Below are 27877 nucleotides of genomic sequence, written 5' to 3' on the forward strand. Positions count from 1 at the left end.
CCACAGGGCCAGCCCTTGGCTCATCTTTTAAAAAAAGTTTTTATTGAGGTCAGCCCAGTGGTGTAGTGGTTAAGTTCATGCACTCTGTTTCGGTGGCCTGGGGTTCGCTGGTTCGGATCCTGGGCACAGATCTACACACTGCTCATCAAGCCAAGCTGTGGAGGCATCCTACATACAAAACAGAGGAAGACTGGCACAGATGTTAGCTCGGGGCTAAATCCTCCTCACCAAAAAAAAAAAAGGTTTTTATTATAGTGAAATATACATAACATAAAATTTACCATTTTAATCATTTATTTGATCATGCCATCAGTTCAGTGACATCAACTACATTCACAGTGTTGTGCAACCATCGCCATTATCTGTTTCCAGAAGTTTTGCATCATCCCAACAGAAACTCTGTACCCACTAAGCAATAACGCCCCAGACCCCCTCTTCCCCATCCCCTGGTAACTTCTGTTGACTTTCTGTCTCTATGAATTTACCTATTCTAATACCACATGTAAGTGAAATCATAGAATATTTGTGCTTTTGTTTCTGGCTTATTTCACTTAGCCTGTCTTTAAGCCTCATCCATATTGTAGGATGTATCAGAATTTCCTTTCTTTTAAGACCAAATAATATTCCATTTAATATATATACCACATTTTATCCATTCATCTGTTGATGGTCATTTGGGTTGTTTCCACCTTTTGGCTACTGTGGATAATGTTGCTATTGTTGGGGAAGTGGGAGAATTCTGCCTCCCCCCCTTCACTTTCCCTTAAGGTTCTTATGGCTGGTCAAATAATTAAAACGGCAGGTTAGCAGGAGAAAAATCAAACAAAGTTTAATAACGTGTATACATGGGAGAAACTCAGGAGAAACTGAGTAACTCAGCCGTCTGGCCAAGGCTGCCTGTTTAAATATCTTCAGCTCCAGACAAGGAGGATGTTGGAGGTAGTGATTTGGGATTTCAGAGGGGAAGAAGACAACTTACATGGAGACGGAAATGCAAATGTTTGTTAAACAGGTTTTGCTGGGCCAAAAAATGGGTTTGTTGGTGTCTTTCTATCACACTTATTTCGTATTACACTATAGCTATCATATGGTATGAGCACCTTCTTGGAACAGGCCTTCTATGTTAAATTCAGTTAGGCAGTTTTAGTGGGGGAAGCTCGAACGTTCTTCGTGAGTCTTCTGAGCCTTTATTGTCTTCATCTCGAAATAATACACACACGAGAGTGGCGCATCTTGGGGTGGCCTGCCCTGAACCCCATCACTATTAACGTTGGTGAACAAGTATATGTTTGAGTCCCTTTTTTCAGTTCTCTTGGGTGTTCATTAGAAGTGGAACTGCTGGATCATATGGTAAATTATATGTTTAACTTTTTGAAGAACCATCGAATTGTTTTCCACAGCCGCTGTATCATTTGACATTCCCACCAGCAGTGCACAAGGAATCCAATTTCTCCACATCCTTGTCCATGCATGTTATCCTCCTCTTTTGTGGGAATTGCAGGTCAACTGTTGACTAATGAGAAAATGTTAAATTTAGCATCTTTCTCTTATGGAGTTGATGGGTTTCTGTCAGGGAATGAATACAGCTATCACTTCACAGTGTGGGTGACAGGACAGATTCTGAAGTCAGACTTATTGTGTGTTTATCCTTGCTTGTTCCTGCTAGCTGACCTTCTCTGAGTCAATCCTTCAAGGCTCACTTCTCCCCTTTGTAAAATGGGATTATGACACCAGAATGGCTAAAATAAATTTCATGTATCTTCATTATTTAGTAACAATCTGAACAGGTTATGGCTATTAATTTGTAGCACTTGTCCATAAAAATATGGGACTGTATTTTAGGTTAAAATGTGATTAGGAGGGTAAAAGACTTATTGTCTTGACACTTTGGCCTAAGGGTATATCAGTGCTGCACCCTGAGCCTGGTCAGTGACCCGTATCCTATACTTTCCTCCCTCTCCGTGGGTTCTGCCTGCAGTCCTACCTGCTTAGGTGGGAAAGGTTCAAGAGGAAAGGCCCTGGCTATTAGATAGCATCAGAGTTACCTTTACCAATGACTTTTATATTAAGAATTCATCAAGAATTGTAATGACTTCCTCATTGGAAGTCTGGTCATGACCTTGGAGGGGGTCTGGGTCTTGTACACATGCCCGGGTTTCTGCAGCAGCCTGTTGGAGTTATGGCCCATTGTAGGCCTTGATGGGCCGCTCAGCTTGACTTGTAGCCATGTATTGATTATTCTTCCCCTGGGCTTTGAAGGCATTATACTACTTTAGGACACCGTAGTTTTGGAGGAATAATATTTTCCTGGCATCGTTGACTACAAGGAACCACATTCCTTCCTGCTAAAAAAAAAAAAAACCCAACTCTCCCAGTTCTATGACTCATACCGTACAGGGTCCCTGCCATCCAGCTTTAAGTACTAAGAGAGGATAGTACCTTATCTAAACTCTGCCTGTTATACCTGTGAGGCTTAAGCTTTTTCCGTCATCTGGGTGAGATGTCACATGGCACAGTAGTGAACTCTAGGCCCTGACATTTGTCATTCTGAAGTAGGCTCTGGCTGGCTTGACAAGTGACACGTCCCCAAGAACGTTGCTAGGTAACATAGATTAGTATTCTGTACCAGCCAGACATCTAGGGTCCCTATATGGACGTTTCTGCTGAATTATCTTCATGTGCATGGGAATTCTAGGGAGGCAGGGGTGTCGATTGCAGCACCTGCACCCTGACTTCCACATAGTACACGTCCAGTGAGCATCTGAAAAGTGGCCCCAAAGAACAAAAATACTCAAGAGATTGCCCTAACTTTTGGCTCTCTGTCTTCAGATGTGGATGAGTGCTCTACGGCCTACAGTCCTTGTGGCCAGCTGTGTCATAATACACCAGGCTCTTACTCCTGTGAGTGTACTCAAGGTCACCAGCTCTACAATGGCACCGACTGTCGAGTTACAGGTGGGTTTCAGTGCCTGAAGCAAAGCCTAGCTCCTGCTCTATTCTCAGCAGTAATTATAGAGAAAAGTGATATAGATGATTCATTTGAAGTTCTAGTATTAGAGATGACTTTGTTCTTTCCATAAAGAAGGTGCTGTTAATAACATTCCGTGGTCTATTTGAATGTCAGTTGCTATTAAGTGTCTTTAAAATGACTTAGGGGCTGGCCCCATGGCTGGATGGTTAAGTTCGCATGTTCCACTTCGACATCCTGGGGTTTCACCAGTTTGAATCCTGGGCGTGGACCCAGCACTGCTCATGGAGCCATGCTGAGGCGGCGTCCCACACAGCAGAACTAGAAGGACCTACTACTGGAATATACAACTATGTACTGGGGGGCTTTGGGGAGAAGAAGCAGAAGAAAGAGGAGGAGGGGAGGGGGAGGGGGGGGGGGGAGAGGAGGAGGAGGAGGAGAAGGAGAAACGATTGACAACAGTTGTTAGCTTAGGGCCAATCTTAAAAAAAAAAAAGACTTAGTTCTTCCATAGGCTACACAGCTAGGTACTCCAGAGACCCAACTGATGCCTCAGTGTGGCCTGTGCTTTTACTGCTGGAACACTTAAATATATTTGGCTACTACGTTCAAGGCATGGAGAGGATTTCTGTCTAGGTGGGGAGAAGTGCTGAATCTGAAGTCAAATAAGGCAGTAAGGTTCCAAAGATTACTTTTAATGTGCTGGAGTTCAGAGGAGGAAGAGACGCTTAAGGTGGTCAACTAGCTCTCCTCTGGATACACCTGCGTCTGGACTTCAGAAATACGTGAATTTTGGCGTGGGAGACAGGACAACGTATTTAAAAAGAATGATGTGGAAGAAAGTTTCAAAGTAATGTGTCACTGCTTCCACTTCTATTACAGGTGATGCTGTTAAAATTCTTATCGCAACAGACCGAGAGCTTGGTGTCCTGAATCGAAGAACAGGCAGTTATGAGACTCTGATACCTATAAAATCAAGGCCGACTTCTGTTGCATATGATCTTGAGAGAAATATGTACTTCTGGGTGGATGAAGTCTTAAATGTTTTTGTCCTTGGGAAGCCAAACTCTGTTTCCCTCTATCCAGGTATGTTTCTCGAGGTTAAGAGCCCTAGCTTCTTAAACATAGTGTAAGAAGCACATGTGTTCATCCAGACGCCTTCCTCTGTGACTTACTTGTCATGAATCGTGAGAGTAAATAAAATCCCGATTGAGATTAAGACTTTGTAGTTTGGCCGTACAGGAGCTTGATAGAGCATAACCTGAGAATTAAATCACTATTGAGCAGTATAGAAAGTTCGGGGACATGGGCTCAGGCCAAGGTTAGTCTCAGCCCCATCACTAGGTATCGGACCTTGGGCAAGATGTTAACTCCTTTGAACCGCCCTCTCTAAGATGAGGGTAATAGCCCTTGTCTCTTTGGGCAAGTGTGAGGATTCAACTGACAGTGCCTGTGAGGAAGTGCTTAGCATAGTCCTGGGCACAAAGAAATCCTCTGGTAGCAGTTAAGAGGGAGAGTTCATGGGGCCGGCCTGGTGGTGTCGCGGTTAAGTTTGCACGTTCCGCTTCTCGGCGGCCCGGGGTTTGCCGGTTTGGATCCCAGGTGCGGGCATGGCACTGCTTGGCACGCCATGCTGTGGTAGGCGTCCCACGTATAAAGTAGAGGAAGATAGGCACGATGTTAGCTCAGGGCCAGGCTTCCTCAGCAAAAAAGAGGAGGACTGGCAGTAGTTAGCTCAGGGCTAATCTTCCTCAAGAAAAAAAAAAAAATGAGGGCGAGTTCATAACAATTCGCCTGAGACTTCTGTAATAAATATTGCCCCAAGTGAGGTCACATTCTCTTGGATTCCTTGGTTAGCTTCTGCTAAGGTCTTTGTGTTTCCTTACCGCCCACTCTATCCTGAAAACACCTTAACACAACTCTGGCCCCCACTCGCTGTGTTCTGTTTGCCTCATTGTATTGCTTGAAATCAGAAGATGTAGAAAAGTTTTGTGCGAGTCTCTTTTCTCAAGGTAAGACAGATGTAGAAGAATACAGGAACGTAACACTCTCTCCTGTATCTCCAGAACTTAAAACAGTGAACAGCATCTCTTTGGACTGGGTCACGGGGCAGTTGTATTGGGCTAGCAGCCTCACAAGAGTCATCTACGCTGGTTTAAGTGATGGCAGAGGTTACGTCAAAATTTTGGAAAAGGACCTGGTGCCAGAGCAGCTGATAGTGTTTCCTGAAAAGAGGTAAGTAGTGTTTCTTTTGGAATGTATCCTAAATCATTGGTTATCTTAGATATTTAAGGTGACAAGAGAACACTTCAACCTTTTCAACCTAGGTCCCATTTGCTGCAAAAAATTCTGAATTTTGAAGTCTAAATTGTATATTATAGAGTCAAACTTTTCAAAGTCTACTGAGTCTAAGAGCAGGAATATCCAGCATTCTCTGCAATGCAATGATATAAGGCCCGTACGAGAGAGCTAAGCGAGCCTGGCTGTTTAGCATAATGTACCTGCAACTGAGTTATTCTCTAACATCTGTGCTTGTGCTTTTCTCAGGTCCTTGTACTGGGTAAATCGAGGTGAGAAAGGCATGAGGACTATTGAAACTGCAGGGATGGACGGCTCTGATAGGAAGGTGCTTGCGGTTGTAAACATGGAGGAACCTGTAGGACTGACACTTGACCATGTGATGGGCAGGCTCTACTGGATCAGTAAATATAAAGAGGTACCATAGATAGGTCAGGAGGAAAAGGCAAACCCTTTTGGTAGGGGCTTGGGATGACGATGGGTAAGTGCAAATTTCTTTTGAGTCTTACACCAACTTGGTGAAGTATCTTCTCGCCATGAAAATTGAGAATAGCAAGCTATAATTGCATAGTGTGTTTAGGTAGAGCCAGATTGTATCAGCATAGGTTGGGAGACTTACTGTGACTTTCTTAAACATTCTGTGGTCAAACTTGGCACTGGGATTTCCTGGTAGCGTAGGTCATGTTCTGTGTTGTATCTGGGATACAAAACCTTTTTAAGATGGCAGACCACTTCCTTGAAAGCATGCAGTTACTTAAGTACTTCCGTGTCTTGTACTCATATTTCTAGGTCTTAATATTACAGTTCATGTTATATCATTTTTGGAAGCATCAAACTAAAAGACTAGGATGACATGGTGGCTAAAAGCATAGGCTTGGGAGTCATATTTTTAAGCCTATGACCTCCAGCTGTGGTTTTGGCTACTTATGATGCCTCTTTGAGCTCCCACTGCCCTGTCTGAGAAGAGACAGAATGCCTAACTCAGAAGGCAGTTGGAGAATGTAGTGAAAGGATCTGGTACAATGTCTGGTTGTGGACAGTAAGCTGTAGTAGCTACTTGAACAATGTGACCCCAGTTTGTACAAGAAGCACTCCATTCCCCTGGCTTTGGCATGAACCTCCATGAATCCTAAGGTAAGTTCATCTCCATCAAGTTGATATCACATAAAGATGTTTAATCAGTGTCCAAGAAACTGGGGTTCCCTAACATTGTCAGCACCTCTTGCTAATGCTGCCATGCTCTCATGAGCCTCTCTAACCTGCAGTCCATAGAGACGGTAAACGTGGATGGTACCAGAAGGCACACCTTTCCTGAGATCTTCTTGCCAGATGAAGAGCCGATAGGACTAGCTGTATTTGAGAACTCTTTCCTCTGGGCAAGTAAAATACAGCTATTTCATACCTCACCCCACGCCCCAAAGAAGAGAGAGGTGCTGCTGAATACCTCCATATCTGCTTTCTCAGTCCTCCACAAATCCAGGCAGCCTAAGAGTAAGTTGACAGCTTGATTTCAAAATGCTTAATGAATCAGAATGCATACTAAATGGAAAATACCTAAATTACTACCTCGGTCTGTTGTTGGAACTTGCTATTTTAAGGCAGGGGGAATGTTCTTGGTATCGTTCCAGACTTCTACAGGACTTCTAAGTAAGATGAACTGAACAAAAAAATCTACTGGGAAACTCATTCCAAGCATGTACCTTATGCTTGTCCAATGTAGCAACCAGATTTTTAATGTCTGAAATATACAAAACAAGGTAGTAAGCTGTTCACAGAAGGGCTAGAATAGCTTACTCACTGACATGTCAATCGATGACAGAAAATTGAACCAAGCCAAGCATCTTGCTTATAGAAGGAAGTCAAATGTTCATTGATTAGGAGTTAAAAACTTTTGTTAATCTGAAATCGTATGTCAGATTTAACTCAGATAATGCTTCTTAAATGGATCTGAGAAATTAACCAAAGTAGAGAGCCTGGACCACTATTTCCTTCTAAGGGAGTCTTCCTACAAGCAACTTAGACAGTCATTTTGCCTTAACTTTATGGGAGAAGATGCTGTTGGTTGAAGCTTTATTGACCCGAGCTCAGTATAGATAGATAAATGTCACTGTCTGAAAGACAGGAGTTCAGAGGTCAGCCTGCCTAACCTAGAAGGTAACAAGTATACTGGGGTTTCTCTTAAAGCCAAAGTGACTTAACTCCCCTTGAGTATTAAGTTTTGGACTAGTATAGATTAAAAAAATCTGAAATTATATCTTGTTTCTGTTTTGAAATAGGCAGATACCCAGCATGTGTTCCAGGTTCTTGTAGCCACCTGTGTCTCCTCTCCCCCATCCATCCCAAGGGCTATAAGTGTGTTTGTCCAGAGGGAATGTTTCTTTTACCTTCTGGCTCGTGTACTGGTAAGTACACTGGGTGGAATGGGCTTGGCTCAAGGAGGCACGTTCCACGGTAGACCTGGAAATAATGTAGCTTCTATTTCTGGATCAGTCATTTTTAAAATGACAACCTACTTTGATAACAAGTGTTGTTACCAAAATACCTTGATTAGTTTTTTAATTGTGCTAAAATATTTGTTGTTAGTGCCAATTCCGACTCCTAGTGCCCCTGTGTACAGCAGAGTGGAAACCTACCTGGTCTTTCTGTGCCATCCTCCCCTCTTCCAGCGCTGTATCAGACAATGCTTTGCTGCTGTTCAGAGAGTTTTCATGGCCAATTTTTTCAGAAGTTGGCTGCCAGGTTCTTCTTCCTAGTCTGTGTTAGTCTGGAAGCTCTGCTAAAACCTGTCCACCATGGATGACCCTGCTGGTGTTTGAAATACCAGTGGCATAGCCTTCAGTATCACAGCAACACGTATCCACCAGAGTATGACAACCAACAGACAGGTGGTGTGGTTCCCTGACCAGGAAACGAACCCAAGCCATGGTGGTGAGAACACCAATTCTCAACTGCTAGACCATCAGGGCTGAAATACACATAATATAAAATTTTCCGTTTTAACCATTTTAAAGTGTACAGTTCAGTGGCATTAAGTACATTCTTGTTTTTGTGCAAGCATCACCACTATCCGTCTCCAGAACTTTTTCATCTTCCCCAACTGAAATTCTACATCATTCAACACTAACTCCGCATTCCTCTCTCGCCCTAGCCCCGGGCAACCTCCATTCTACTTTCTGACTCTATGCATTTGACTACTTTAGGTACCTCATATAAGTGGAATCATATGGTATTTTTCCTTTTATGACTGGCTTATTTCACTTAATGTCTTCAAGGTTCATCCATGTTGTAGCATGTGTCAGAATTTCCTTCCTTTTTAAGGCTGAATAATATTCCATTGTGTGTATGTACTACATTTTGTGTATCCATTCATCCATCAATGGATATTTGGGTTTTATTAGTTTTAAAACAGGAATAAATAGTTTAAACCACTCAGTTTTACATGAAAAATTAATGACTAAGTTGGTATAAGCAGCAAAGCCTCTATATTCTTATGACTATTGTGAGTTCTGACTCATTTGTAAGCAGAGCAGCTCTTCAATATTGTTAACATAAGTTCTTTATGTTGCTGTTCCATCTTTGAAATATTTAAGGCTGCATAATCCATTGAACATCTCTTTCCAAATTACTTGACTTCTTTCTCTAGAACATTGAGGTTTTAAGCATAACTGATGTAAATGTGTTCATGTTCTAACTATCTTTAAAAAATGCAATTCATAGGGATAGCCGTGGAATGCAATCATAGTGTAATAGGCTCTCATGCCAAACTCAAGACTGCAGCTTAAATTGTATTTTGAACATTATATATAAAGTTAAATACCCAAGTAGCTTTTCTTTAAATAGGCAGTAGAGTTTAAACTTCTTTGCACTGAGCCTTGTGTGCTATAAGCAAGGATTTGATGACATTCCTGAGTCAAATGGAGCAGCACACCTGCCCTCATCCTCATGATTTTGTGTGAACCTTTCAGCAGAAATTCAAAAGACTTAGTGCCTTGGGAAAACCGAGCAACACTTTCATTTGCCCAAATGACTGACGTCTTTGAGGAAGCTGGGGTGTGCGTGTTGTCCATGTGTTTCAGAAGTGAACTTTCTAAGATCCCTTTCTCTGGCTACCTTAGCTGGAGGGAGGGGCGTTGCTTGAGTAGGGAGCCTGGGACTTCTCTGACAAATGGTCAAATAGTAAGTCTCCTCTTTTCCTTGGTAGAGTTAAAACTTGTCTTTTCTTCTGGCAAACGTCTCTACTTGTTGAAAGTTGGTTTTATGGGAAGTGCTATAGAGAAGACACTAGTTCAAGAGCATCCTGGGAACATCTATTTACTAGATATTGACTGGAAAAGAAACCTCATCTACTGGACAGATGCCCAGGGACAACTGTTCTACTCAACTGGCTATTCAGGAGAAAATCAAGAGATCTGGACAGAGCATACAGGTACGTTGGGGTAGTTATTTTGTGTTTTTCCCTTTCTTTTCTTTTTTTTTTTTTATTAAAGATTTGCACCTGAGCTAACATCTGTTGCCAATCTTTTTTTTCTTTCTTCTCCTTCTTCTCCCCAAAGCCCCCCAGTACATAGTTATATATTCCAGTTGTGAGTGCCTCTGTTTGTGCCATGTAGGATGCTGCCCCAGCATGGCCCGATGAACAGTGCCATGTCTACGCCTGGGATCCGAACCAGCGAAACCCCCGGGCTGCCAAAGTGGAGCGCGCGAACTTAACCACTTGGCCTTGGGGCTGGCCCCCTCCCTTTATTTTCTGACTCCAAAATTAACTAGAACTGAGGCCAAAAAATCCTACCTGTTCCTGATCTGAATCAACGTTAATGCCAAAGAGTGGTTTTAACTAATTTAACTATTAAGTGTCTCTGCTTTACCCTTGTTCTTATGAGGAGCGTGCAGACTGTTAAAAGGCTACTGTGATTTGGGAAATCCTAGGGTCAGTGATAAGGTTTTTAAAATTCTATTTTTCTGGCCTGAAGTCTGGGTAGGAGAGAAATGGACCTTAAATACTTCAATTTTGCATTGCAGATTTTTCTTATACTAATTTAGAAGTGATTTGCAATTCAGATTTCAGAGAGAACTAGCAAGATATTTTCTTAATATGGTAATATATACTTTCTCTCCCCTCCCACACTCCTAAATACCACACCCTATCCTCAGCTCCCTGTACTCAGCCTAAATGCAAACGTCTACTTTGTAAAAGAGAACTGAGGCTTGAGCTCTAGGGTGAGTAATTTTGATTTCTTAATGTCTGTGTCCTGGGGACTCTGAGTATATGCTTTGCTACAAGAAGTGCCATATTGAAATACATGTTCCTGAGACATCTCGGAGAACAGTAGATGCTACCCAGAGTCCTGTGGGCAAGCACAGTGCCTGACACCTAAAGAGCTTCCAGTACCTGACCTAGGGAACTTTCAGGAGAAACTGAAATGGGCAGCGATCTTGTGGTACCTCTGATGGCTGTCTGGGAAGCCCCTGATGGTGAATTTCTTCCCACTGAATTAAAATGCTATCTTCTCCCTACTGGCTAATCTTTGCTAATTAGTTTCTGCATTACAATTATTATATCAACGATTTGTAGGAGACTGACCATTTCATTTGAGACAGCTCTAGTGTTGAATATTGGTCCCTGTGGTAGGTGGCTCTGAAAAATAGAAAATATATATATATTGGTCTCTGTCCCCGGTTACCAGCACAGAGCTCCTAAAACCTTTGTAATATCCTGAGTGACAGGAGCACCTGACATAAAGCTCCTAAATCCCTTAGAATTTCCTAGGTGATAGAAACAACTTTTGTTCTAATGAGGCAACTCTTGGTGGGTTCTGCAATACATGCAAAATTGAATTTCAGGTCCATTTCTACCTTACCCAGACTTAAGGTCAGAAAAATTTTAAAAACCTTATCACTGCCTCTAGGAAGTTGGTCACTGGAAAGACCAAGCCACGACTAGAAGCTTAGAACTTTTAGCCCCACTCCCCATTCTTTGAAGAGGGGAGATGAGCTGAAAATGGAGTTAATCAACCATGCCTATGTGATAAAGCCTCCATAAAAATCCCAAAAGTATGGGGTTCAGAGAGCTGCTGGGTTGGTGAACACATCCGTGTGCTGGGAGGGTGGTGCACCCCAACTCCACAGGGACAGTAGCTCCTACCCTTGGGACCCTTTGGACGTTGTCTTATGTGTCTCTTCATCTGTATCCTTTATATAGTAAACCAGTAAACGTAAACAAGTGTTTCCCTGGGTTCTGTGAGCCATTCTAACAAATTATCAAGCTCAAGGAGAGGGGTTACAGCAGCCCTGGTTTAGAGCTAGTTGATGAGAAGCACAGGCAACAACCTGGCACTTGTGATTAGCATCTGAAGTGGGGGCAGTCCTGTGGGACTGAGCCCTTAACCTGCGGGAGCTGATGCTGCTTCCAGGTAGATAGGGTCAGAATGGAATTGAGTTGGAGGACACCCAGCTGGTGTTGCAGAATTGCTTGGTGTTGGGGAAAAACCCAGCCATCTGGGGTCAGAAGTGTTGTGGTATGGGTCAAGGAGACACAAAGGGATGTTTTTCCTATACAGTGGCTGAAAAGCTTGACAAACCCAGGCAGGCCTTTTATAGACAGTAGTCAGCTTCAGCCCTGCTGTCTAGGCCTGTTTCCAGATCTCAGGGCCTCTTTACACCCATGAGCATGCCGCTTTCAGTTTATCCTTACATCAAAGTACTGACGTCGGTGTTGTTTTCTCTTGGGTGTGTTAATCTTGTCCTCATATTGAAAACTGAGGCTGGAACGCACAGATGAAATTCCTAATCAAAAATGGGAGGGCTTCCTAACTCTGTTTTAGAAGAGAATTCATGCATTTAGGAACCTGTGTGGTATCACTCAAAGAGCATTTTGTGACCCTGGCACCTGGACTTTCCACCTTGAATCTGTGTAGCGCCAAGGTTAAATCTATCTCTAGAGGCGAGCACATGTTTTCTGCAGATGGCAGAGCCCAACACAGAAGAGAGAAGCTGGACTGAGTATGGCCAGTCTATTCTTAGTAACTTGCCAATCTTAAGTCACTTCTTTCCTGGGCAAGAGTGGCTGGAGAAATGTGGAGAGAATATAGAAGTACAATTCTATGCATATTCCTCCACATGAAAACATGGGGAATACTAGTAAAGCTATGCTCCCACTCGAACACCCAGGAGTAGGAAGAACTTACAGCACATTAAGCGTGGTGTGTACTGGCTTCTCCATTCTGTCACTCGTGCCTGACTTCCGTGCCATTCCTGTATGTCAACTTCCCTGGTAGTTAACATTTGAGTTCTTAATATGATACCCAGTGGTCTTCTGGGATGTATTTAACAACTGGCTCTCTGGGGAGAAAAAGTATTCACATATGTGTATATATATATACCTGCGTACATTTATAATAAAGCTTACTGGTATAAAGGATGTGTAACACAATTTACAAATAATGAAATATACAACATTCTTTATGGTAAATTTTATATAGCCAACTGATTTTCACACATTGATCCAAGAATTCAAAATGAAAAAACAACCTATTGTTGCAATTTAATCAGGATTTAACAAAATCCGACTATGAACAAATGCTCGATCGCCATCTGATTTGGCAAAGACGTCGATGCTGTCATTGATGTGAAGGTTGCCGCCCTTGTTTCTGTAAACAAAGTGAAGTAGCGAAGTAATGAAAAGTAGTTGGAATTAGTGCATCAATGACATAAATGACTTATTTGCGGAATTGGATAACAGTCTTCAAATACTAGAAAAATATTTCCTCAATTTTTTGTGGTATTTAAAATGTAACGGCTGTAGACACAACACCTGTGAGTTTAATCCGCAATACTAACATTTTCTCTATCACTCTCTTACCCCTGTAGACTAGAGGTTGTCAACCTCTTTCTGTAAAAGGCTGGGCAGTAGCTATGTTAGGTTTGTTGGGCACTCTGCCGTTGTATCTCAAAAGCAGCCATAGACAATATGGGAGTGAATGCCATGGCTGTGTGCCACTAAAACTTATCTACAAAAACAAACCATAGTCTGGATTTGGCCCAACTGCCATTGTTTGCCTGTCCCTGGTCTAGAAAACACAACCCAAACCAACTCAAGCCCTGATTTGTAGTGTTTGCCAATTTCCGTGGTGTAAATACTCCCACAAAGCCAGACGTCAAGCTGGCAGTGTAACGTCACTGAACGTGGAGCTGGGAAGGGGGTGTGCAGTAGCAAAGCTTGAATGTGGTGTTTCCACCATACAGATGCAATGGATGTAAACAAACAAGAGCAAAGATAAGGGGAAATGTAGGAAAATGATTAGGCAATGATTTGAATATTTATTAGTTTTGTTTCAAATATGATTTAAGTTTATATACTTTAGTTTTTAATAATAACTGTATCGAACCACAAGCTTACAGAAGCCCTGAATTTAACAATTGGCTGTTAGGAGCTTGTGCAAGCTACGTCCAGCACACTGCTCTAAAATAACTGGCACTATTCTAAGCTTTTCATATGTATAAACTCTAATCCTCATAACTCTATGAGAGAGGCATTGTCCCTATCATACATTTGTGGAAACTGAGGCACAGAAATGAACTGACACCTTATTATGGAACAGTGTTTCAAACAAGGCAGTCTGACTTGCTAGCCTACTACTGCTCTTCACCTTTATGCTACACTGCATCCCAGGGGAGGTAATACCTAGCTTAGACCCAATGGCATAGCTAGCTGTGATGGGTGTTGGGTGTAGGGGGAACACTTTGTAGGTTAGTGGCTAACTGGGTTATTCATATCTAAAAACTAACACTTTGTGCCTTTTATCTACTTGGTCCCTATCATATCTGTGTCTTCTAGTTGTAGATCTCATTGTCCATCCATTCTACCAATGGCCTTTCATGTCACTGTCTCGATGTCACTTTAGTTCAGCCTTTGCTTTCCTATAGCAATTTCAGTCTTAGTCACTTGACATGTAATTGATTGATTTTTTCATACTTAACCTGTGAAGAGGAAGGAATGTGACTGAAGTTGCAGACCTACATTCAAATGCAAGCCTTGCCACTTACATATCTAACTTATAAAATGCAGTGAATGTCTACCTTGCTAGGTAGTTGTAAGGATCAGATGCGCTCATATGACAGACAAGATGCTAGAATCAGAGTAGGCATGATGGGACCCATCATGTGAATGAGGTGTGTAGGCTTGTTAAGGACTGGTCTTTGCATCCCCCAATTGTCTACCCCCCTTTTCTTGTGTGAGGGAGATTGACCCTGAGCTAACAACTCTTGCCAATCTTCTTCTTTTTGCTTGAGGAAGATTTTGCTGAGCTAACATCTGTGCCCATTTTCCTTTGTTTTGTATGTGAGATGCCACCACAGCATGGCTTGATGAGTGGTGTGTAGATCCATGCCCGGGATCCAAACCTGTGAACCCCAGGCTGCTGAAGTGGAGTGTGCGAACTTAACCACTACACCCCCGGGCCAGCCACTCACTTCTGTTCTTGACCTAAAGCTTAAGACAGTGCATGAACATGTTTGGATGTCCTTTGTAATGGGAGTTACTTTTCGTCCTTGCAGTCTGCTCAGCAAGTGTGGACATATCCACTGGGGACTTGTACTGGCTCCCCTGTGACAGAAGTGCTATTCAGAAGACTAGAATCACTGGCCCAGACACAGATACCCTCTACAGAACGGGCAGCATTATACTGCATCTTCTTCTTGATTGGCCAAAGAGAATGCTCTACTGGGTAGAAAGTGGGAAATACTTGCAAAGTATGACCTTTGATGGCAAAAACAGACAAGAAGTCTGGAGAGGCACCTGGACAGCAGAAACCCATGTGGCCTTAGACCTCGGTGCATCTAGCATCCTCTGGACCACCAAAGGGTTAGGTAAGCACTACACCACCAGTGCAGTTGGAAGAAGCTCAGGGGATGAGCAAGAGTCTGGTTTTAGTATAATGATTCCAGTCATTCTTAGAACTTTTTAGACGTAGGCTCAAATTCTGATTTTCATAGTTAAAGCTGGGGCACAAGTCACCGACCTCAAGATCAGTTCTCATCTATAAGCCTAGATTTATGATTTAAAAGAGAATACTCCAGAAATAACATACTTAATAGCTTTTTGCAGTGTTCAGAATTTGTTTCTACTTCTATAAGAAGTCATGGAACCAAACTTCCATTGCAGATGAGGTACAGGTGCTTCAGTTATAACTTGATGACGGTATCCGTTATACCACGTAGCCAGATTTGGCAGCCTTCTCACTGAGAAGGCATCCTTGAGGCCTTGCTGCTATGTGCTGGTAACCGGGTATTTTAGTATAGACATGGAAGATGGTGAAGTCACATCTGATGTTCCCACATGGCAGACCTCCCTTTCCTGGAGCTTTAAACACTTCCTTTGACTATCTTTAACTAAAATCTGCAAAACTTGATAGGAAGAATCTTCACTTATTTTCAGTTCGCGCTCATTGAACCTTAATCAAATGGTACCCATGCCTCCCCACTGTCACGGCCCACTTGTTCCATATCAACTTGTAAGAGCTTGGCTCTTCCTTAGGGTTGCAAAGTCTGAGTCTCCTAAAAAATAGAACCTACACTTTGAACAAGACCTGGAGTGACGGCATTATAGCGGCCCATGAGCCCTACCTGGTGACCGTGAACAGAGCAGCTCTTATGCTGTGGAACAGGAGGATGGTGGAGCCCTTCTCGGTGTCAAAAGAGCCACACATCAGGAAAATGATCATCCTGGCAGAGGACCAGCAGGTTCCCGGTGAGTCTTCCTCTGTGGGATTATTCTGAGATCTCCTTTACCTGGCTCTTCTCAGTGGGTTTTTATAGGATCAAATCCTGGGTGTCTGTATGTTTGCTTTGGCAGTTGTTCCAACCCACAATTCAGTAGGCTTTCTCCATAAATGTCCGTGTCCTGGAAGAGCAAGATTCTAACACGTTTCTTGAAGACGCTAAACAACACAAGTCCCTGAGCAATACTCCAAGATGTTTGCATACCGTAACCTCTTTTGGGAATCACCTTGCACATTAGCATATTAAAGCTCTTAGTCTGGCAGTAAAGAGATCCATTTAATTTGCCCTAAACCAGCTTCCCAAACTGATTTCACCAAGGAACCCCTATGTTCCATAGCAGTAGCATCTTGCAGAGGACCCTTTGCATAGCTGCTCTGGGGCTGCGGACACCAGGAAAAGCAGTGCTCTCCACTGAAGCTGCTCCTTGTCATTCAGATGAACCTCCTGAAGGCTGGTTTACCTTTTTTCTTTCCATATAAACTTTTGGCACAGAACCAAAAGATCTGATCCTGGATCTTGAGCCAGGAAAAGAAGAAATCCTATTGTAGGCTTTGTCAGCAGAAGCAGCTGGAGGGAAGAGTAGACACAAAGAGGGGCAGTACCATTCCTGCCTCTGTAGCCACTCTGTAGAGGTCTCTCATCTCCCTCTTCTGTCTAAACTAACTGACTTTGAGTCACTGGTTGGTTTAACCTGATCTTAAGGATTAAGAGGCCTTAGCTGTAGGAACATATTTCTTAGGTGGCAAAGTGTGCCAATAAACAGTTGACTTTTTGATGAGAAATCCAACTTTGATTATTCTACTAACAAATCTGTTGGGTTGCTGCAGTAGTTGCTGCAGAGTGATAACGAGTAACTTTGAGTAGCATAACTTAGACATCACAACAAATGAGTGCCTACGTTGTGTGGCCCCTGACCAAGACCATAAGATGCTAGAGCAGGGTACTAGACACTACAAGGCTCTATCTTCAGAAACTTACCTTATTTTTCATTCCTAGAATATAGCATCAGATAGTGAAAAAATTAAGGTTAAAGTTAACAGACCTGAAAAGAGAAAAAAGTGCCCAAATTCAAAGCCATTAGATGATGAGTGAATGTATCCCACTTAATGGAGGGCTCTAGGCTTTGGGTCAGTTTCACTTTTTCTTCCCATGAGGTAGGAGAATGTCGCTACCCAGCCATGACATGGTTTTCTGGAGGAGGACAGTGCAAGCACATCTCCGTTGCCTAAGGATCTGACTTGCTGAAGCAACTGTTTATTCTAGATCCTGCGGCTGAAGAAGTAGCCACAACCACCCCTCCTACTCGTCCTCCACCACCCCCTCTACTTTGCACCCGATCCTCTGTGCCCTGTCGGAATGGGCAGGAATGCATTTCTCGGGAGAACCTCTGCAACGGCGAGCCGGACTGCCAGGATGGCTCGGATGAAGAGAACTGCTCCCAGTTCTGCAACAAACCAGGTGCGTCACCATCTCCTGGTCTCAGTCTTTTGTTCCAGGTATATTGATTCCATTTTGGGTGCAGGGTATGAATTGCCAGAATGTTTGTTATCATCAAACTTGCCTTCCCCAGATAAATTATCATAGATAAGTCACAGTCTGGGATTCTGGGAGTGTCCATCTTATCACATTCAAGTCAAGTGTTTTACCAGGTATAATGCAACTATTGTTTCCTTACATTTGCTTAAATGTTTCAATATTTGCTTTTATATATAGGGGCTGAGCCATAGAATGACCTAAATGGACCACTTATAACAGACGTGGTAATGTTCTAACAAGTCGCTAAAGTAACCAAACAAATATGAGGCCTTATTTAAACAACCTCGTTCAGCTTACTGACTTAATTGACCTGAGCACTTTGTTGAAGCTTGCTTATGGATCAACTAAGATGTAAAACTCGAGAAAATAAAATGCAGCCTATTTAACTCTCAACCTCCGGAATGAGGGTGCATTAATCCAATTTCAGACCTTCAGCATGACTGAGTTTATGGTGCTGGCTTTTGGCCCTTTCCATTCAGGGGTCTTCCAGTGTCTGGATGGAGACAAGTGCATTGAGGAGAAGTACCACTGTGATGGGGCTCGGCAGTGCTTGGATGGCTCTGATGAGTGGGACTGCTGGAAGCCCACCGAGGATTGTTCTCTGCGTTGTGACAACAAGACCCGCTGTATCCCTAAGAGCTGGCTATGTGATGGCCACCCAGACTGTGCTGACAAAAAAGATGAACAAAGATGTAGTAAGTTCCAGGAGACTTCCTTGGAATATATTTTAAACTGCATTATGCATGGTACTTAACGTTCTATAAAGTTGCCACACAAAGAGTGAATTAGTGAATATTGAATCATTGTTTCTAGAAAAATACAGAGTGGGGTTTCTGTGAGTCTCTAGTCACAACATTTTGGTCAACCAATCAATATATAACCCTGTTTTGTGTCTGTTTCTGTTTAAAGACAACTTAATGTATATCGTTGGCTCATTGACATTGAAGTCACAGCCAATAGCACTGTGACTCCTGCCTGAACAAAGCTTATAGGACACATGTATTTTCTCCCTGAGGCACATCATAGACTTCTTGCATCTAAGAACACTAGACAGCATTTCAGCACTGCATTTGGGGGCCATTTTAAACAGCAAAATCAGCAAAAAGTATAAAAATGTGAAAAGCATCGTCCTAAGTAGACTCCAGAAAGGACACTTGTTTATAGTATGAGAGCTGAAGCAAGAAAGCAGAACGTTGCTTTGTTCAGCCTCTACTGGAAACGTGTGTTGGGCAACTCAAATTTTTGCTGCTTTGTGTATCTCTGCAAATGACCAAGAAAGTGTGGAAGTGCTGAGTTTAGGGGTTTCAAATAAATTTGAACAAGTAGGTGAATGTGCAAATACTGAATCCACAAATAGTGAGGATGGACTGTAGTTACTGCAGAGTTAACAGACTAAGATGAAAGTTCCTGAGTTGGAGGGACCTTGGATATCACACTGTAACATTCCCTTTTCCATGACAAGATTTCCAGTAGTGGAAAACCAGTCTACTTACCAAAACAAAGTAGTATTTCTTGTTGAGCTCAAATCAACCTCCTTGAAGATTTTAATTTTGGTCCTGGGTCTTCTCATCTGATGAGCCATCTTATGTGTAGGTGTTATCACTATCTCCTCATTTTTATGAGATACTCACACTTTATTTTTATTCTTCTCAATGACATGTTTCAAAGACCTTCATTGCCCTGTGGGCATAGGATAGAGAGAGAATTTGGAGACTTGAAGTGGGAAGAAGAGGAGGCTGGGTAAGGTACCATGATAGATTTAGATGTGGAGGTGACCTGGCTTATGGGAAGAACATCAGGGAGAAAGAGATACAGGAAGGAAGTAGAGAAGAACCCAAGGTATAATTTACTTTTCAATACGTATTTACAGTTTTGTGTAAGACCTGATCGTTTTTTTTGAACCAAGTCAAGCTACTTCCTTCTGTAGGCACTGAGTCCAAGAACATAAATTGTAGAGTATGTTGGATGTTGTGGGAGAATTTCTCTTTTCATAGATGATATTAAGGTCCCAAAGCTGAATCCCCCTACCCTGCCTTTCCCACACTCCTTCCACATGTCCTCCCATCGCTGTCCCTCAGGCTTTATTCTCCAGGACAGAGGGGATTTTCTGGGCTGGATCAGTAGGACTTTTCTGGCCTAACGCGTGACTTGAACTGCCTTCTGTCCTATCACCTGCTGGGGCTGAGTTTCCAAGGCGACAGCAGAAGGCCAGGGAGTCTTCAAACCATTTTACTTGCCATTGAATCACTTCTACATCTGCCTGAGTTCTTACCTAAAGCTTTATTTTCCAGTTCATGAAAAATGCGGCACATCTGAATTTAGATGTAGGAATGGTCAATGCATATCTTACTCTCTGCGTTGTGATGGCAACCGAGACTGCCTGGACCACTCAGATGAAGAAGGCTGTCCTGCTGCCTGGCCGCTGCGGTGCCCAGGAGGGGAGGTTAAGTGCCCGAGGAGTGGAGAATGTGTGTTGGCAGACTGGATATGTGACCACGACTTAGACTGCAAAGATGGAACCGATGAGAAGGTAGTCCAATGTTCTTTCCGAAAAATAAAGTAGATGTCTAATCACAACAGTAACACGTGCTTCCCTGTAGAAAACTTGGGAAAACACAAGAGCAAAGATGTCTCCCATAATTACTGCCCAGGAAGCCACTTGGAACTACTTCAAAGAATCAAGATCATCCTGTGTAAAGTCAAACTTTTAAGAGGCTTTTATTATTAGAAGGTTTGCAAATGTTAGGTCTTGATGACCCTGGCTTAAATGTCCAAGTCAGAGATATTCAATTAATTGTCATCATGCAGTACACTGCAGCTCCCACATCATTTGAGATGCAACCTGGGCTTGAATCCTACTGCTTGCATTTGACCTTGAGAAATACTTACTCCCTAATGTTCCATTTCCTCATCAGTAAAATGGGTGTGAGATAGGCCATGTAATCTCTGAGAGGTTGAGAAGGTCTCTAAAGGTTCTGGGATATAGCATGTGCACAATGTCCCCCCTCTCTTCCTCTTGTACATCCTGCACCAGATTTGAGCTTCCAAGTCAGATTAGGTGCAAAAGATGCTGTAACTTTTAATGTGCCAGGGTTTGCATTAGAAATGATGGGAAGGATTCTAGAGAAGAGTTTCTAGGGCAGATTCTTTTGCTTACATTTCTTAAATGAAAATAAGACTTTCTTATTAGTTTGGCAAAATAAGACATTTCTTCCAACTTCCCACCCACGTTTGTATCACCTAGAACGCCTCACCTAAACTCCAGCTGTGCAGTTTCTCCTGATTCGCGTCACCTCTGAATTTTTAGGCTCTATCTGGCCTCGTGGCAGAAGAGACTTAAGAGTTCTCTCATAACCCAGGCTTCTTCCTCCGAGAACCCCTTCCTGGACTCGGAATGCAGATGTCGCTGGCTGACAGAGACACTCACTGTCTCCTCAGGACTGTGACCCTGAGGAGCTTCGCTGTGGCTCCAGGCAGTGGTCCTGTGCCAGTGGAGACCAGTGTGTGCCTGACTCGTGGCTCTGTGATGGGCAGCGTGACTGCAGGGACGGCAGTGATGAGGCTGGATGTAAGTGCAGGGCACTCTCGCTGTGGGAGAAGGCACACGGCTTCGAAGGGACACCTACTGCTGGCTTTCTCTCGGCGCGAGAGACCAGCTTAGCCAGCAGATGCTGCACGACCTGAAATCCATTCCTTTACTAGATGGAGGTGTCTTGATAGTACACAGGGAAGCCTTGCTGTGGGAGGGATGTTGGGGGTTAGACTATCAGAGTAGAAAGTCGTCCTCTCCAGGCCCCCCTGAGAAGTGCCAGAGTTCTGAGTTCCAGTGTCGCTCCCATGCCTGCCTCAACGTCAGCCTGGTGTGTGACGGGAAGGAGGACTGTGCCGATGGCTCGGATGAAGGTGGAAAGTGCTCGTCATCAGCATGCGGCCAAGCGCAGTGTTCTCACTCCTGCTACAAGTCCCCACAGGGGCCTGTGAGTTGGTTCAGTTTCTGTTCTCTAGCAGCTATGAACTTGCTCTAGTGAAAGGGGGCAACACTTCCTGCCCCAGATGTGAGCTCTGGGCAACACTTGGGGCTAAGCAAGAAGTTCTCTCGAAGTTCCTTCCATATGAGCATTTGGAATATGGCCTGCCCTTAAATTGAGGACTGCCTCTGCTCTAGTCCAGCACTGTTAGTTGGCTGAGCATAGTGAACTTGATTCTGATGGGCAGGTAGAAGAAAACTGTGTTCTGATGTCTGGTCATAGTAACATCTCTATGGGTAGACAATTGATTAATTCAGGTCTGCATGCCTCTTCACTTACTGATTCTGCTGGGGTTTCTAGGTGACCTGGGCTGAACTTGGACACTTTTGTTAACTTGGGACCCATGGTGGTGGCAAAGGTATGAGGTGTGTGGCAGTGTTGATAAGATGGAGAGAGTGACTATTCAAAATGAAGTTGGTTCTAAGAACTGTTTGATTTGCTGAAATTGAGTGTATTGCCATGTGCTTTTTATAGCCAAGTTGAGGCCTTTATGTCAGTGTTGTACTGTCTTCAGAAAGTCTTAATGTTTTCCAACCTCTTTCAGACATGTGCTTGTGAGCAAGGCTTTGAGCTGAAGAGCAGTGGCCAAATCTGCAAGGATGTGGATGAGTGCCAGAAGTTGGGTGGTCAGCCTTGCAGTCAGACCTGTGTCAATACCAGGGGCTCCTACAGCTGTACCTGTCATCCTGGCTACTTGCTGGAGCCTGATGGCCACACCTGTAAAGCAACAGGTAAACTGGAGCTGGGAATAACTCCTCAGCCCTGAGTCATGAGCTTCAAGGTCCTAAATCTTCCAGGAATACCACTGCAAAGCTCTTTCTCAGGTCTTAAATCTCCTGCCTGCTTTATCTGTCTTCAGAGCAAGCCTAGCACATTCTCATTTTTATACCTTGTCTTTGAGACTGAATTTGAGTCTCATAGTGTCTACTCATAAGGCATTGTTATAACAAGACTTAACTCTGGCTCTATCTGGGGGTCAACCTTACCTGAAGTTAGAATAAATGTCTGAAGTCCTGACAAGTACTTTTTTCAGCCCACTTACTTCCAAATATTTAATTAGAAATGTGGGTTTCAATTTAAGCTAATCATGCCTTTATTCTAAGTATCTTCCAACCATGAGTATTGGCTTAACCGTTACATCGAGGGAAGAACTACTCAGACACCAGCTGGCTGGTATCGCAGGCCTGGCAGTGAGGTCAACTCTACTTTGTCCTCCCATTCCTTAGCTGTTCAAACTCCTCAAGGCCATGCTGAAAGTGGTTCTTATTCGACAGGTCCTGAACCAATCCTGCTTGTGGCAATTCAGTTTAACCTGCTCCTCTACGGATTGAGGAGCTTGAAAGAAGATATTCTGGCAACTACAGACAAGAACTTGATTATTTTCTCTATTGACTATGACCTCGTGGAGCAGAAAGTCTTCTGGACAGATCTCGGTGCGGAAAGTATCAAGTGGATCAGCATGGACACGAAGAAGAAAGGGACCATGGTGAAAGGTGTGTCCCTGGGTATGCTTTCACCTTGCCCTTACTAAGTACACACAGCATGAAAATAAAATGAATGGCCATTAACGTTCTAAACTTTGGTTTATTACACAGTAGTCCCTCTATATTCATGGGGGATATATTCCAAGACCCCAGGGGATGCCTGAAACTGTGATTGTACCGAGTCCTATATATACTCTGTTTTTTCCTATATGTACATAACTATGATAAAGTTTAATTGCACAGTAAGAGATTAACAACAATAACTAAGATAGAACAATTATAACATACACTGTAATAAAACTCACTGTAGATCTTAGCAGCCTCAGCATACGATTCTTTTTCTTACTGAGTCAAGAACTCCACCTTTTCACTTAAAGGAAGCACTTTATGGCCTCTCCTTGGCATATCTCAATTGCCAGCATCACCACTCTTGTGCTTTGGGGCATAACATAAAATAAGAGTTACTTGAACACAAGCACTGTGACACCGTGACAGTCGATCTAATAACCCAAAGGGCTACTAAGTGACTAAAGGGCAGGTAGCATATACAGCATGGGTCCGCTGGACAAAAGGATGATGGGCGGGGCAGAGCGTGATGGTGTGAGATTCCATCATGCTACTCAGAACAGTGCACAATTTAAAACTTGTGGGTTATTTCTGGAATTTTCCATTTAATATTTTTGGACTGTGGTTGACTGCAGGTAACTGAAACCATGGAAAGTAAAACCGCAGATAAGGGGCACTACTGTATCTGCTTAACTAAAAAGGATCAAGGCTTGCTGGTTGGTTAGTAATGGAAAGATGCATTTTCATCTCAATAGATAGGGGAATCAGCCAAACCATCAGCCAGTGATCATTATGTTTAATGGTCACCTTCCCCTACAAATAGTACTTTGGAGCATTTTAGAGAAGACTGCTCTGATGGAGATGCATATACAAGTTGGGAAATGAATTAACATGGCATGCAAATCTGAACCCTGTGAGCTCGAACCTAGTAAAAGCTATAATTGAACCTAAGTACACATGTCAAATGGTTTCCTCTCTTCAGGGATAAAGTCAGACTGTATAGTGGTTGACTGGATCGGGAGAAATCTCTACTGGATGGATGGGACAGCTGGCCGGATTTTGGCAATTCAGTTGACTGCTATTTGGAGAGGAAAATCTGAGTACACGATCGTCCTGGACGACGACTTGAATCAAGCACGGTCTTTGGCTTTAGATCCCCTAAATGGGTGAGTCCAGGTGTCACAATGCCTCATCAGGTCCTTTAAGTTTGTTATTTCTTCTTAGTTCTACTTTGGCCGTGTTCATTCAACACAGCTCGAGCGAATAGAAACCTCATCTGACTTTACTTTAGATCTTATGGTGATGTGGGTCAACCATACACATAGTAATTTTGAAAGCTTCTGGAAAAAGTCCTTTATATCAGTAAAGTGAGATGTGCATGTGCCACTTGGTGGTCTATTTATACTTTCTTTCGCTATAATAAATAAGTATACCTCTGAATGGAGAATTTTTATGGCTTTAAAATAGCAGGAGGAGGGCGAATGGAACTGGGGATGGTATTTAATTTACAATAATGTGATTGGTGGGGGAGGAGGGAATTATTGTGTGTTGGGGTTGAATCTGGGTTCTTCTATCTAGAGTTCTTTCTGTCTGCAAAGAGCCAGGAACTTAGAGACAATATTTCCTACTTGTCAGAGCTAAAGCCTCATTGGGATGGTGTGTGTATCAAATGTAAGAACAAGATAGAGCAAAACTCAGGGTCCAAAGGTGACCCAGACTGGATACCTTCCCTCTGTTTTTCTCTCTTTCCAATACCTTCAGCTAGGAATCTGTTAACGTGGTCCTCAGGAAATTGGCAGTAGTTTCTAATGCATCTAATGGCTTGTGGCCAAGAATGAGGTCTGAGGCACACATCTGCCCATGGAACTAGCCTACTTTCTGGCCCAGAAAAGATTAGCAGTTTCCCTGGATATTTTCCAGGCTGGGGACTAATGTATTTCTTAGGCTTCTTGTACAGCTGTCATTATAGATATTTTACCCGTAAATGATGACTAATCAATTACCATAAAATTTCAAGGAAAACCTTCTTTTACTGCTTCACAAATTATGCTTAAGATATAGACCAAGTTTAAGTTTGAGGAAAAAATAGTTGGGCTGTAAATCAGTGTTTTAAGGAATGAATTGATGTTATTTTCTGTGAGGTAATACTTTATCTTAAAATGGACTTTATCCATATAGGTTAATGTACTGGTCTGAAATTGGAGGAGAACCTCAAATAGAACAAGCTGGAATGGATGGTAGCAGCAGAAAAATACTCATCAATCAAGGTCTTGGCTGGCCAACTAGCATAGCTCTTGACCAGTTGAGTTGGAAGATATTCTGGTCTGATGACAAATTTCACTGTATTGGCTCTGCCAATCTAGATGGTACTGGTATTAGTGTAAGTGTTCTTTTAGTATTAGGCTTGTACAGAATGTCATGTGCTTGGTGTAAAACTCATCCCAGACACCTCACCATCACCATTTTAGATGTTGCAGCTAACACAAATCAAGAACCCCTTTTCGGTCGCTGTGTTTGAAGATGAAGTCTTCTGGTCTGAAATGAAGACGAGAACAGTACAGCGCATGAAGAAGACGACAGGCAAGAACAGGGCTGTCCTCATCAAGCGTTTTGAACAGCCTTATGGACTCAAGGTCTATAGCATACTCTTCAAAATATCCCCCTAATTCTCCCTGAGGAGGCTACATGTATGAGCTCCCGAGTACAAACTGTAGTGACACCCATCTATAACGATTAAAAAGCACAGTTTATTCATTTGCTGTTTTATAAGGATTCCGTAATTCATAGTGACATGTAGCTATTTTCTTCCAGATAATGCATGCTGTGCTACAGCCCAGGTCTTCTAATCCTTGTCTGGACACAGGATGTTCTCACTTGTGCCTTCTGAGCCCACGATCCAAGGGAAGCTGTCATTGCCCAGTTGGACTCCTGCTTGCAGATGACGGCATCAGCTGTGTTCCACTCGAGGAGTCTGCGTTTCTGTTCCTTGTGTTGCCCACAGTTATCACACAGGTACTGTTCCACAGGCTTACTCATGTATCTGTTCTTGGCCCACATTCCATTTCAGACTTTGAGTAATTTGAATTCTCCATTACAGTTATAAGTAGGAGGGGCTCTTTCCCTTGGAATATTCTTCAAATACAACTTAAATTTTAATATTCACTGTATTCTGGGAGCTATCATGACCAAAATAAAATAGCTGTGAAATGAAGACCACTCCTACTGAAACACTCATAAGAAACACTTCGTCCTTCAGAACACAGTGGGGTTAGGGATCTGAGAGTGTGTTTAACTTTGTTTAGTTGTCCAAGGACCAGCTGACGATGTAGAGTAATTCCAAATACAAGAACTTGGCTGGGTTCTAGCCTGGGGCACAAATACCTTTCATGAGGGAACTTTTCTTAAAACATAGGATAAAAGGTACTAACCAGTAAGTCACCCCTAACTTCTACCATCCAGAAGACTTGTCAACTTTGGCACTTTCAAATGACAAAAGACATTTTGGGGTAGAAGATGAATTTCAGTTTCAGTAAGATCTTAAAAGTGGAGTCTCATTTCAAGGAGAGGGCCCTTAATATATAAATGTATCAAATCAACACGTTATACACCTTAAACTTACACGATGATATATGTCAGTTATATCGCAGTAAAAATAAATTTCAAAAATAAAGGGGAGGGCCTTTAACAGAGGAGTAAATCTTCAAAACTCACGGATTCAGGGAATTTTAAGTATTTGAAGTTCCAGGAAGTGAGAGAAATAACTGCTATCTGCTTTTAGAAGGTAGAATATATGAAAATCTGAACTTGCATATCTTAGCATGAATGCAAAATCAAGATGAAGAATTAGACTAGACTCAGCTGGTGCCATCCACCTCATTTTTTTCCATAGATTTATGTGAAAAATCTAGAAACTTCGCTAGGACAAGCAACTTTACCAGAACATAGGATACTTCCCTTTACCAATGTGAACCAGCTTGCGTCAGTGGATTACCTTGTCCAGGAAAAGACCCTCTACCTTTCAGAGTCGGATAGTGGTGATATCAGACTGCTGAGGCTCAAAGAATCTGGAAAGCTCTCTTGGAGGAAAATCATATCTGTGGAGGGGACAGTGATCGACCTTGCTGTGGACTGGTTCAGTGGAAACATATATTGGATTGACAGTGAGAATCCTCACATCAGTGTAGCTTCCTCAAAAGGCCAGTATTCCACTGTCTTGTTCAGTGAAAATCTTTACCGCCCAACCTCTGTTGTGCTCCACCCACCTACTGCAATCATGTGCTTTGTGGACCAGGGTTCCCAGGAGGACAGTAAGCGTGGCTCCAGCATTGAATGTGCCTCCATGGATGGCAGCAGGAGGAAGGTGCTGTGGCAGAAATCTGAGGTCCCTGTGGGCCTGACCTTTTCAGATTCAGAGACCCGAGTGTACTGGGCTGACGCTGGTAAGCAGTTATTATCTATATCCTAAATGTGAGTCTGAGGGACCTTGGTCGGAGTGAAATGGTGATGTTCTGCTTTCTTGTCTCCAGCCATCACTTCAAATAGCTTTTAGGTCTGAGTCTACATTTTCTGAACCACCTTCCAAACCAATACAATCATTGCCCATCCTGAGCAGCATATGGTAGCTCGCAGAGTTGTGCACTTGCACCTTTGTGAAGGAATAAAATCAAGAACTTAACAAACATGCATGAGCGAATCTTTGTGTATCACTGTTAGAGCAGAAT

The 27877-nt window shown here is 42.9% G+C and overlaps 1 protein-coding gene across 5 annotated transcripts in view; it reads left to right on the plus strand.

Moving 5' to 3' along the window:
- The window catches only part of LOC124231604 (low-density lipoprotein receptor-related protein 1-like), a 45227-nt gene that overhangs the window by 7786 nt on the left and 9564 nt on the right, over positions 1-27877 (plus strand). For all 5 annotated transcript variants that reach the window (XM_046648383.1, XM_046648384.1, XM_046648387.1 and 2 more), the window contains 21 exons: positions 2830-2955; positions 3851-4054; positions 5035-5203; positions 5516-5684; positions 6532-6757; positions 7543-7668; positions 9468-9692; positions 14819-15130; positions 15798-16010; positions 17306-17500; positions 18058-18273; positions 19870-20108; positions 21017-21146; positions 21371-21555; positions 22151-22337; positions 22881-23099; positions 24139-24322; positions 25335-25536; positions 25625-25789; positions 25968-26168; positions 27046-27595. In XM_046648383.1, coding sequence (XP_046504339.1) covers positions 2830-2955; positions 3851-4054; positions 5035-5203; positions 5516-5684; positions 6532-6757; positions 7543-7668; positions 9468-9692; positions 14819-15130; positions 15798-16010; positions 17306-17500; positions 18058-18273; positions 19870-20108; positions 21017-21146; positions 21371-21555; positions 22151-22337; positions 22881-23099; positions 24139-24322; positions 25335-25536; positions 25625-25789; positions 25968-26168; positions 27046-27595 — 4443 coding nt within the window. The remainder of the gene's footprint in view (positions 1-2829; positions 2956-3850; positions 4055-5034; positions 5204-5515; positions 5685-6531; positions 6758-7542; positions 7669-9467; positions 9693-14818; positions 15131-15797; positions 16011-17305; positions 17501-18057; positions 18274-19869; positions 20109-21016; positions 21147-21370; positions 21556-22150; positions 22338-22880; positions 23100-24138; positions 24323-25334; positions 25537-25624; positions 25790-25967; positions 26169-27045; positions 27596-27877) is intronic.

The sequence above is a fragment of the Equus quagga genome, chromosome 22, assembly GCF_021613505.1.
Source record: "Equus quagga isolate Etosha38 chromosome 22, UCLA_HA_Equagga_1.0, whole genome shotgun sequence".
Lineage (NCBI taxonomy): Eukaryota > Metazoa > Chordata > Mammalia > Perissodactyla > Equidae > Equus > Equus quagga.